At 43.5% G+C, this 13,161-nt stretch overlaps 2 protein-coding genes across 2 annotated transcripts; both read left to right on the forward strand.

The window, feature by feature from the left end:
- The first annotated feature begins 2,224 nt into the window (after positions 1–2,224).
- On the forward strand, positions 2,225–5,278 carry LOC144953870 (uncharacterized). The gene is made up of 2 exons (XM_078884522.1): positions 2,225–3,305; positions 5,274–5,278. Exons 1-2 carry the CDS (start codon positions 2,225–2,227, stop codon positions 5,276–5,278), a joined length of 1,086 nt encoding a protein of 361 aa, XP_078740648.1.
- Positions 5,279–7,446: 2,168 nt separating this feature from the next.
- LOC144953871 (uncharacterized) lies at positions 7,447–11,827 on the forward strand. The gene is made up of 3 exons (XM_078884523.1): positions 7,447–8,550; positions 10,525–10,674; positions 11,708–11,827. Exons 1-3 carry the CDS (start codon positions 7,447–7,449, stop codon positions 11,825–11,827), a joined length of 1,374 nt encoding a protein of 457 aa, XP_078740649.1.
- The last annotated feature ends 1,334 nt before the right edge of the window (positions 11,828–13,161 follow it).

The following is a 13,161-nucleotide window of genomic DNA, read 5'->3' on the forward strand; positions in this document are numbered from 1 at the left end:
GGCCACAAACAGCCGGGCAGCAGAAGCAGCAGAATCAGAAGTAGCAGCGTCGCCCTCGAAATGTGTTGTTGCTGCTGTTGTTGCTTCTTTTGAAGTTATATACGCAGGGAGGTGGTGGTCCGTGATGGGATGACGCCTTTGATTAAATACTTTGATCAATCGCACCCGATTGATGCCCTTGATCGTCGCATTTGATCAACTCAGACATTGTAAACTCTCACATGTTAAACTCAAACATATAATATTATAAATCATGCTCTCATGCCCTTTGGATTGCACCCGTTGGGTTGCACTCCCTCGTCGAGGAGGCCGCTCTCCTCCTATTCTACGGTTACATGCTTATTTATTACATTAACATCATGCTAATCTCTCACACTGTGGTCGTACGTATGGTAAGTGAATATGCGAACCAGGGGTAGGATATGCAGCATAAGAATCGAATTACAATTATTCGAATCCCGCTAGTCGTATTAGAATCACACTGTCAACTGTTGGATGAATGTGTCGTATCAATGTAATAGAATAGCTATATACAGTATATACACATACAAAGAATATAACAATCACACATTTTTACATATAAACAATACACATGATTTAAAAAACGTATTTTTAAAATACATGTTCATTGTTTTTGAAACTGAGAATGTCGAGGTTCATGTGGGGAGCCTACCAAGTGATGCGCATTCGCTCCACCTCACGGGACATTTACTTTTACGCGTTTAACAGCCAACACATACACACATGACGCTGCGGATATTTCTTCACAGTTTCATGTCCTCTTCGCCCCTCCCCCCCAACACGATGTGTCCAGTTTATACTACAGACTCCGTAGATAATAATATTTTACTGCTTACATACCATTATTCTTGCAAGGGCGGGGGATGCTGGGTGGGGGGGTAGCGGCCCAGCCCCTAGCCTGGCAACGTGCCAACTCCGCCTCCTCGCCAATGTAGGCCAGGAGGGGGGCTACGCATGGCACAAGGCCTCAACACGCCTATGGTAAGTACAAAGTTCCAAGTTTCTTACACTAACAAATCAAGTCCAATGTTTTCTATTATTAAACACATTAGTTGACAAACATTACAATAATAATGTTTGTGTGCACAAAACTCCTTATTTTTAGGTTGCTAAATTTTCCATTTTTTGCTGCGCTTTTATGACGCTGCGACGGTCTGCCTGTCTGTGATGTGGCCATGTACGCCCATGTGTATGTGTGTGTCAGTCCATATGTGTGTGTTAGTCCACATGTGTGTGTGTTAGTCCACATGTGTGTGTGTTAGTCCACATGTGTGTGTGTTAGTCCACATGTGTGTTAGTCCACATGTGTATGTAAGTCTATACATGTGTGTGTCACTCAATATGTGTGTGTAAGTCAATGCGTTTGTGTGAGTCCATATGTGTGTACATCCATGTCTGTGTATCTCAAGTAGATGTCTGTGTGTCGTATGTGTGTAGGGCTGTGTGTGTATCAGTCTATCTATGTGTGTCTAAGCCCATGTGTGTGTGTCTTAGTCCACATGTGTGTGAGTAAGTACATATGTGTGTTTACGCGATTTTTGGCAACGCCACGGGGCTGCATTCACTTTAAATCGAGGACAATGGAGGGAATGGAGAACGTGTTTTTCCATGTATTCAAAATAAGCGCATAATTACACACCGAGATGCACTTACATATTCACGCATGAAGTACAATGGGCACATTACCCTTCGGTATGTTAATATACATGCGGATTGTAACTTCCAAAATTACCAAATAGAATGCAAATATCCTGAAAGACAAAGGATTGGATCCTAGGGGGGGAGTTATAAGGCGGCTCAGAAGCAGAGCTCAATGCCATTTCGAGAGGGAACTTGATGAGGTTGGACGCTCGACTCGTCGCTCTGCTGATCGCCCTTCAACCGCGAGACAACGAAGCCTGGCGAGCAAAATTGCAGTGTCGACAGTTAGGCGACTTTGCGTCGGGAGAGTTCGTGGCGACATCTTCAGACGGGTTCCAGACATCGACATACCGTGAATCTCCAAGTAAGTGTCTATTTTCGCGGATGAACTCTTAAACGTGTTCGTCGTAAAATTTACGGAATTTTTTTGCGTCTCGGTTAGACGCGAGTGTCGTTCTTGTTTTAGCAGTTAAAAAAATCCAAAACTCAACGCTAAACACTTTAAATCGAGGCCGATTGCGTACTTTTGACTCGATAACACCGCTGCTGTTACTACGCTCACATGGAGCAGAGAAGCTCTCCACAGCCCCACGCACACGGAGGCAAGAAGCCATTGAATTGCTCTGTGTGTGGGAAGTCCTTTTCACGGCCATCACATCTTCAGAGACACCAGAGAACACACACGGGCGAGAAGCCATTCCTGTGCTCTGTGTGTGGGGAGGCATTTGCACGGGCATCAACTCTTCAAACTCATCAGAGAACACACACGGGCGAGAAACCATTCCTGTGCCCTGTGTGTGGGAAGGCATTTGCACAGTCATCACATCTTCAGAGTCATCAGAGAACACACACGGGCGAGAAGCCATTCCTGTGCCCTGTGTGTGGGGAGGCATTTGCACGGTCATCAACTCTTCAAACTCATCAGAGAATACACACGGGCGAGAAGCCATTCCTGTGCCCTGTGTGTGGGAAGGCATTTGCACGGTCATCAACTCTTCAAACTCATCAGAGAACACACATGGGCGAGAAGCCATTCCTGTGCCCTGTGTGTGGGAAGACATTTGCAAAGTCATCACAACTTCAGAGTCATCAGAGAACACACACGGGTGAGAAGCCATTCCTGTGCCCTGTGTGTGGGAAGGCATTTGCACACTCGTCAACTCTTCAAGACCATCAGAGAACACACACGGGAGAGAAGCCATTCCTGTGCCCTGTGTGTGGGAAGGCATTTGCACAGTCATCACATCTTCAGAGTCATCAGAGAACACACACGGGCGAGAAGCCATTCCTGTGCTCTGTGTGTGGGGAGGCCTTTACACGGGCATCAACTCTTCAAGAGCATCAGAGAACACACACGGGCGAGAAGCCGTTCCTGTGCTCTGTGTGTGGGAAGGCATTTGCACAGTCATCAACTCTTCAAGAGCATCAGAGAACGCACACGGGTGAGAAGCCATTCCTGTGCCCTGTGTGTGGGAAGAAATTTGCAAACTCATCAAATCTTCAGAGTCATCAGAGAACACACACGGGCGAGAAGCCATTCCTGTGCCCTGTGTGTGGGAAGGCATTTTCACAGTCGTCAACTCTTAAAAGGCATCAGAAGGTCCACAATGATAGAAAACTGAAATCAAAAGATGAAATTCAAGGTCCTGCAATGAGTCCTGAAGAAGTTTCCACCTTCGATCCCATGCAGTTGGATCCCGAGAGATGGCTGGATGTCATAGAGTGGCTCGGGGATCAAACCTAGAGCTCGGGGTGACTGAAAAAATATTATGTCATGTGGTTATACCTATTAAGCCGTATCGATAACTTTTGTGTGTAATTTTTACCATTTTACTTTCACAGTTTTTGTGATAGTTTAATGACGTGCACAGTGGTGGTTTGTAATGTTATCGGATTACGTGCCGAAGTGGTGTGATGAGCACTGGTTGTGAGAGGGTTCAATTGTAGTCGTTAAGTGTCCCTGTTGAGCTAAAGTTGGAATGCGTCTGTAGGTACATCTTTACTCAACATTTTAAACGTTTTTTTCAAGTATATAGCTTTTTTTGATTGCTATTAATCGACTTTAGATAGACGATTTCAGGATGTATATTGATGACGCGTTCGTTGGATATATGGCCTTGACTTCAACATAGACGCACAGTGAACAAATGTGGTGAATTCCTGGAACGGAAATAGTTTGCATTGTACTGGAAATGTGTGAAAATAGGACGTAATAAATATTCCCTTCGAGTTTTGACGTAAAAATGATTGCAGATGAATAAAAACGTATTTTTAACAAATGTTTGTCCGGTCTTTATTTCATAATGTTCCTAGAAAAAACATGTTAAGAGATTTTCAGGTGGAGGATCTCCGTCACACAAGTGTGCCCTTAACCGGCAGCATCTTGGCTGTCTACCCGATTAACACGTGTTCCTTGAGGGGAAAGGTCCCCGTAGTTAATCCTTCATCAACGTACCAGTCCCTAATCCCTACTTATGTCGGGGATAAACTGTACTCTATAACATGTAAACTAATACTATAAACGATAACACTAAACATTAAACGATTATAAACTAGTGTATTAGTAGTTATTTTAATATCATTAGAAGCATTAGAATCACAGTGTGGTCGTATAAGAATCGCTAATATGTATGTATTGTGTACATGCAAGGATCGGATACAATTATTACAATTACAACATGGTCATATTACAATCACGATTTTCACTGCGATATGTAATCGAATAACAAAAGACGGAATATATTTGTATAAATACACGCACAGAATCATAAACTCATGAGATTATGAATCGTTACAATTATTATAACAATCAAAAATTGTGACAAAAACAAAATCCCACAATCTAAACACCACGCTCACGTGACGAATTCTTAAACAAACTGCAACACTCAAGTGACAGAACTCAACAAAAAAACGCCCAATAAAAAGAACAACATCAATGGCCAAATCCTAAAAACAGACAACACACGCACGTTAGTAGCTGTTAGAAGAAAACAACACCTAGCACCTTCAACTATACACATTATACATCCAACTCGTAAATGGGGCGGTATATGACAGCCTTCGCTGCTGTCGACGGGGCCAAGCAGCGAGTGTTTAACTCCATTGTTTCAGAATCCGTGTCATCACACGGCCACAGCGCCTTAGCCAAACTACATCTCCCGAACAAGGCAACCTTCCCTATGCTGTGTATTTTAGCAATATATTTACGGACGCACTTGAAGATACCAATTCGTCTTGAAAAGGCAGGCGACTTGTTCTACCAACACGATTTCAAATTTCTACCGAAATAAGTATGAGTTCATTCATGAGTAGTATTCACTAAGCCCCGGTTGCACTAACCTACACACAGTTATGATTAATCAAAGTAAACATTAGTCGCTCATCCCAGCTCAAACATGATCATACGAATTATTTCCAAATCCGTGTCGGGTCCCACGAGAATAGGGCACGTCCACAAACTCTCAAATTGTAAACTCACATTGCATACTCTAACATTATAAACTCTAAGAATATAACCTTTAAACTATGAGCTATACATTTCAACGCTTTAAAATAACACTACAAACTAGTGTCATAGTAAACTATAATGTTGTGTACTCGTATTACAGATTAGAACACCGTACATTGAATTGTGATATTCGAATCTCATTCGAATTCTTAGCTTCACACTCGTGAGTATGTAACATGTATGTAATATGCATGAATGTAATGTCTGTATGTAATATGTATGCATGTAATATGGACGTGCGAACCAAGGGTGGGATATGTGAAACGGAAGGTGCAGGATCAGGATGGGATTAAAATTATTTGAATAACACTTTGGTGGTATTAATATCAAGCTGTCCACTAATGGATGAATGTTCCATCTAAATGGAATCAAATAACAATATTCAGTATGAATATGTAAAATAATCGCACAAACCCAATATTAGCCCGTGAAATAATGAATCATTACAATTGCAATGACTCCGGACTCAGACTGCAGAGGGTTATTTTATTTAGCCTTTAACGCGGTTTCAGACCCCAGGCGTCACGATATAGCAACGACGACGACGAGACAGCAACCAGCCAAAACAGCCCCAAACCTCGTTCCTCCCCCTCTCTCATTCTCGACGTGAACCTCCGCCCACACTTGGTCTCGCCTTCCCTTCTCGAACTCTCTCTATCTTGTCCCTTAGTTGATGCACTGTCTTTACATCACCCACCTCTATGACCTCTACCTGACCCCGCCATGGGCGGAGCAACTTGGGGGACATACAGATATGTATGTAAATTATCTGTTCAATCGAACCGGGGGTCGGATATGTGAACTGTGGGGGGGGGGTACAGGGCAAGAATCGCATTCAATTTTTAGAATAACAATATGGTCGTATTAGCATTTTAATGGACTTTAATATATGTTACGTGCAAATGCAAATCGTTAGTCGTAAATGCGAGGGAGGGGTTAAGAGGTGCACGTTAAATCCAGCGTTAACATTTATTTTAGCATCATATTTAAGGACACTGTTGTTGATAAGAATTCGTCTGGACATGGCACGTGCCTTGTTCTACTAGATCAACCAAAATTAGTACAACATTAGTACAATGTCGGTTATTCAGGAGTGTGATTTCATTCATGAGTAGTATTCACAGAGCCCCGATGACACTAACCTACCTAAAGTTATGGTTAAACAAAGTAATCTTGAGTGACTTAATTCTCAGCTCAGACATGATCATCGCAATCATTTCCAAAGACGTGTGGGGTCCTGCAAGAGCAGGTCCCGACTACAAACAGCTTGGCAGCAGAATCGGAAGTAGCTGCGCCGCCCTCGAAATGTGATGTTGCTGCTGTTGTTGTCGCTGCTGTTGTTGCTGCTGTAGTTGCTTCTGTTGCTGTTATATACGCAGGGAGGTGGTGTTCCGTGATGGGATGACGCCTTTGATCAAAGACTGATCAAACTTAACCAATTAACGCCCTTGATCGTCGCATTTGATCAACTCTGATATTGTAGACTCTTACATGTTAAGTTCTAACATAGTGAAATATAATATTATAACCTATGAACTACAACCTATCCATTGTAACGCTGTAAACGAATATTACCCATCGGGTTTCACTCCCTCGTCGAGAAGGCCGCTCTCTTCCTTTTCTAAAGTTACATGCTAATTTCTCTGCATTCACTTTAAATCGAGGACAAAGTTTTTCCATTTATTCAAAATAAGCGCACAATTACACACTGAGATGCACTTACATATTCATGCATGAAGCACACTGGGCACATTACCCTTCGGTATGTTAATAGACATGCGGATTGTACCTTCCAAAATTAACAATCGAATGCAAATATCCTGAAAGACAAAGGATTGGATCCTAGGGGGGGAGTTATAAGGCGGCTCAGAAGCAGAGCTCAATGCCATTTCGAGAGGGAACTTGATGAGGTTGGACGCTCGACTCGTCGCTCTGCTGATCGCCCTTCAACCGCGAGACAACGAAGCCTGGCGAGCACAATTGCTGTGTCGACAGTTAGGCGACTTTGCGTCGGGAGAGTTCGTGGCGACATCTTCAGACGGGTTCCAGACATCGACATACCGTGAATCTCCAAGTAAGTGTCTATTTTCGCGGATGAACTCTTAAACGTGTTCGTCGTAAAATTTACGGGAATTTTTTTGCGTCTCGGTTAGACGCGAGTGTCGTTCTTGTTTTAGCAGTTAAAAAAATCCAAAACTCAACGCTAAACACTTTAAATCGAGGCCGATTGCGTACTTTTGACTCGATAACACCGCTGCTGTTACTACGCTCACATGGAGCAGAGAAGCTCTCCACAGCCCCACGCACACGGAGGCAAGAAGCCATTGAATTGCTCTGTGTGTGGGAAGTCCTTTTCACGGCCATCACATCTTCAGAGACACCAGAGAACACACACGGGCGAGAAGCCATTCCTGTGCTCTGTGTGTGGGGAGGCATTTGCACGGGCATCAACTCTTCAAACTCATCAGAGAACACACACGGGCGAGAAACCATTCCTGTGCCCTGTGTGTGGGAAGGCATTTGCACAGTCATCACATCTTCAGAGTCATCAGAGAACACACACGGGCGAGAAGCCATTCCTGTGCCCTGTGTGTGGGGAGGCATTTGCACGGTCATCAACTCTTCAAACTCATCAGAGAATACACACGGGCGAGAAGCCATTCCTGTGCCCTGTGTGTGGGAAGGCATTTGCACGGTCATCAACTCTTCAAACTCATCAGAGAACACACACGGGCGAGAAGCCATTCCTGTGCCCTGTGTGTGGGAAGACATTTGCAAAGTCATCACAACTTCAGAGTCATCAGAGAACACACACGGGTGAGAAGCCATTCCTGTGCCCTGTGTGTGGGAAGGCATTTGCACACTCGTCAACTCTTCAAGACCATCAGAGAACACACACGGGAGAGAAGCCATTCCTGTGCCCTGTGTGTGGGAAGGCATTTGCACAGTCATCACATCTTCAGAGTCATCAGAGAACACACACGGGCGAGAAGCCATTCCTGTGCTCTGTGTGTGGGGAGGCCTTTACACGGGCATCAACTCTTCAAGAGCATCAGAGAACACACACGGGCGAGAAGCCGTTCCTGTGCTCTGTGTGTGGGAAGGCATTTGCACAGTCATCAACTCTTCAAGAGCATCAGAGAACGCACACGGGTGAGAAGCCATTCCTGTGCCCTGTGTGTGGGAAGAAATTTGCAAACTCATCAAATCTTCAGAGTCATCAGAGAACACACACGGGCGAGAAGCCATTCCTGTGCCCTGTGTGTGGGAAGGCATTTTCACAGTCGTCAACTCTTAAAAGGCATCAGAAGGTCCACAATGATAGAAAACTGAAATCAAAAGATGAAATTCAAGGTCCTGCAATGAGTCCTGAAGAAGTTTCCACCTTCGATCCCATGCAGTTGGATCCCGAGAGATGGCTGGATGTCATAGAGTGGCTCGGGGATCAAACCTAGAGCTCGGGGTGACTGAAAAAATATTATGTCATGTGGTTATACCTATTAAGCCGTATCGATAACTTTTGTGTGTAATTTTGACCATTTTAGTTTCACAGTTTTTGTGATAGTTTAATGACGTGCACAGTGGTGGTTTGTAATGTTATCGGATTACGTGCCGAAGTGGTGTGATGAGCACTGGTTGTGAGAGGGTTCAATTGTAGTCGTTAAGTGTCCCTGTTGAGCTAAAGTTGGAATGCGTCTGTAGGTACATCTTTACTCAACATTTTAAACGTTTTTTTCAAGTATATAGCTTTTTTTGAATGCTATTAATCGACTTTAGATAGACGATTTCAGGATGTATATTGATGACGCGTTCGTTGGATATATGGCCTTGACTTCAACATAGACGCACAGTGAACAAATGTGGTGAATTCCTGGAACGGAAATAGTTTGCATTGTACTGGAAATGTGTGAAAATAGGACGTAATAAATATTCCCTTCGAGTTTTGACGTAAAAATGATTGCAGATGAATAAAAACGTATTTTTAACAAATGTTTGTCCGGTCTTTATTTTATAATGTTCCTAGAAAAAACATGTTAAGATAATTTCAGGTGGAGGATCTCCGTCACACAAGTGTGCTCTTAAACGGCAGCATCTTGGCTGTCTACCCGATTAACACGTGTTCCTTGAGGGGAAAGGTCCCCGTAGTTAACCGTTCATCAACGTACCAGTCCCTAATCCCGAAGTATGTCGGGGATAAACTGTACTTTAAAACATGTAAACTGTAATACTATAAACTATAACACTAAACATTAAACGATTATTAACTAGTGTTTTAATTTATAACCATATAAACGGAGGTAAGGTATTATAATATCATTAGAAGCATTAGAATCACAGTGTGGTCGTATAAGAATCACGCACAAACCCATTATAAACTCATGATATTATGAATCACAAATTGTGACAAAGCGAAATTCCCACAAGCAAAACACCACGCTCACGTGACGAATTCTTAAACAAACTGCAACACTCAAGTGACAGACCTAAAAAAAAACGCGGCAAAAAAACAACCTCAATGGACAAATCGTTAAAACAGACAACACACGCACGTTAGTAACGTAGGTAAAAATAATAATAAAATAAAATAATACATTAAAATAACTAAATTAAATCATGACGTTTCGGAAGCAACAAAAGCCTCCGTCATCAGGTGTAACTTCTGTAGCGTGTGAAAAAAGCTATTCAGGGAGGAGCCAATGAGTGGGGGGGGGGGAGAAAACCACCCCCCCCGACTCATTGGCTCCTCCCTGCCCAGCACCCGATATAAAAAACACGTGTCTTGAATAGCTTACAGTAATTTTACTGGAGCAGTTACACCTGATGACGGAGCCTTGTGTTGCTTCCGAAACGTCGTGATTTAATTTAGTTATTTTCATTTATTTTTATTTTATTATAATTTTTTTACCTCCGTGACTTTAGCGAAAGAAAGCGTCAAATCAAAATTAGAATATAATTAGAAGTATTAGAATCACAATGTGATCGTAATAGAATCACACTCTGCGCATATTTACGTGTAGTTTACGTGCAAGCGAACTGTGCTCGTATGTACGTATGTAATATGCATATGTAATATGTCCTTTGGACATGCGAACCGGAGGTCGTATATGCGAACTGGCGGGTGCTGGATTAGGATCGGATTAAAATGATTAGAATAACACTATGGTCGTATTAAAATTACACTGAGCTAGAATGTATGTTATATGTAGATGCACATCTGGAGTCGTAAATGCAAAATGGGAGTTGCGCGGTTTTGATCGCATTAAAATGATTATAATAACAACGTGGTCCTATTAGAATCACGCCATCTACTGCTGCTGATGTTTGGGTGGCGGCTTCCGATTCGGGCTCAGCTCTTCCTTTACTCGCCTGGATGGTGCCGCGGGACGCAGCGTCTCATCCGACAGGCGTTGCAGCAGCTGGGTGATGGCATCCGTGAGTTTGTCAACTTTCTCTTCAAGTTGAGGCTGTCTCCCTCGTGGTCTCCTCCCTCTGGGCGTGCTGTGGGTTGCTCATGGCCGAGTTGGAGCTGCATGTTGAATCGGGTGTAGACGTTATTTTAGCAACATATTAAGTACAGTGTTGTGTTTAGAATGCGTCTAGACAAGGAAGGTGACTGGTCCTATACGGGCAGCCAAAATCATTACAATTTATGTCATAAAACAGTGTGAGTTCATTCATGAGTAGTATTCGCTGAGCCATGATGACACTAACATACATACAGTTACTAGCAGTCCCCGCCCGCTTCGCGGGCGGTGTGTACATGCTTGGTTGGTGGGGAATTGAAAGTGGCTGGACACAATATACATTATGAGATCTCTTTTACCAGTGGCAAAATATGATAGTAGGTTTTTACCCTTTTAACTGGTACAAAACTGACACCTTTATTCAAGGCATCATGTTTGCAATGACCACAACACAAGTAGTCAAAAAAGCAAACAAAAAGAAGCAACTCTGATAAGGATGATAATATGCACTGTCCTTGAAGTTGGACAGTGCATATTATCATCCTTATCAGAGTTGCTTCTTTTTGTTTGCTTTTTTGACTACTTGTGTTGTGGTCATTGCAAACATGATGCCTTGAATAAAGGGTGTCAGTTTTGTACCAGTTAAAAGGGTAAAAACCTACTATCACAATATACATGTTTTGGTGATTGTTTTATGTTTATTTTTGTGAGGTTATATGAATTTTTATGAGACGCTCAATCGACAATATTCAAGAATGCAACTTATTCAATAATAGAATGCAACTCATTGAAATATCTGGCGATACACGATATTCTTCGTGTACACTCCGTCTTCCTCCTCGTCGTCAGGTCCGTCAATAAGCGCCTTGATGTTGGACCTTGCCGTGACTCGCGATAGTGTCACGTACAGTTGGCCGTGCGAGAAGCATGGCGTTGGTAGATAAAAAATCCCAGGTTGTGAACAGTTTGCCCTTGCGCCTTGTTGATGGTCATCGCGAATGCTGGGACAATGGGGAACTGTTTGTGCCGAAGTTGAAATGGGAAGTCCTTCGTGTCCAATTCGCGGCAGATATGGTTGTTCTCAAGCAGCGAGTCCAAGACCAAGTGTGGGTACTCGGATAGCTGCGGGAGGTCGTCAAAGTCCGACAGAGCCATCCCACCTGCCGTGAGGAACTCGTGGAGGCTGTGAAGGGTCTTGAACTTTACCATTTCTTTTATTTTCTTTGATGCTGCTAATCCTGCATAATGCACGGGTATAAGTAGTACTAATCACATACCTGCATTTCCCATATCCCCTCCCTTTGATGCTGCTAATCCTGCATAATGCACGGGCATAAGTAGAACTAATCACATACCTGCATTTCCCATATCCCCTACCTTTGATTCTGCTAATCCTGCATAATGCACGGGCATAAGTAGTACTAATCACATACCTGCATTTCCCATAAATATGCTAAATTCCTCTTGATATGCACATTTTTTTGTGAAGGCGCCCTATCCCCCCCTTCCAACCCAGCACGTGTGCTGTTTCATTCAGACGCTGTCGCCTCAACACACCTGGTTTTCACATGAGGACGGCTGCTTGCGTCGTGGCGGAAACGTCGTGAGAATTATGTTATTATGTTTTATTTTTATTATTTTATTACTTCCCTTCTACGTGACTTTACCGAAAGAACCAAGAATATTTACCATTTCTTCTTTGTTGGTCAGTTGGCGGTACTGGTACTCGTAATCACGATCCAATTCGTCGTAGAATTTATCCCAGAGAGCCTTCGTATCTGCTCTCATGGAATACAGCAGAATCGTAGCGAAGAGTTGACGAAGCTGGTACGGCATCTGAAAGAGCGAGGCTTCTTCCAGACACGCAACCCATTCGCGATCGCTCTTAAGGTAGCCTGCTCGCATGGCTGCGTCCAGCGGTTTGTTTTGTTTAATTTTATTCGTAACGCACCATCCATATGCGCTCCACCATCCACAATGCCCTTGCATCGCAAAGACACAGCTACGGTGTGCGTCAGCGTGTGCGCCATCCAGTGACATTGGTCAGCAATTGCACCGTTCCGATCGCACACAGGTTAGCCCCTGCATCCTCCGTCGGTATGTACACACACAGACAAATCCGTTATGGGGCCACCTATTTGTTTGTTATAAAAAAAATATTTTGATGGTGTTTTTACGTTTACGTATACCCATTGTGGGTGTTTTACGCATGCATCAGATTTTTGGGTTCCTCACATATGATATCAGAGGTGTGGGTCACTCCATTTCTCAATCGAACAATAACGGGGATCGTTTCAGTTATGACAGCTTGCAGATAGAAACATTGCATGATAGTATACTAATAATGACAGAATTTGTACCCCAGTGGAGGGCATCCCCCACCCGGCGCTTCTTACCGGTACTGTGAGACTTACAAATCCAGACCTCGCGAGACAACGCAGCCTGGCGAGCACAATTGCTGTGTCGACAGTTAGGCGACTTTGCGTCGGGAGAGTTCGTGGCGACATCTTCAGACGGGTTCCA

This window comes from Lampetra fluviatilis (genome assembly GCF_964198595.1).
Source record: "Lampetra fluviatilis chromosome 74 unlocalized genomic scaffold, kcLamFluv1.1 SUPER_74_unloc_1, whole genome shotgun sequence".
In the NCBI taxonomy this organism is placed as follows: domain Eukaryota; kingdom Metazoa; phylum Chordata; class Hyperoartia; order Petromyzontiformes; family Petromyzontidae; genus Lampetra; species Lampetra fluviatilis.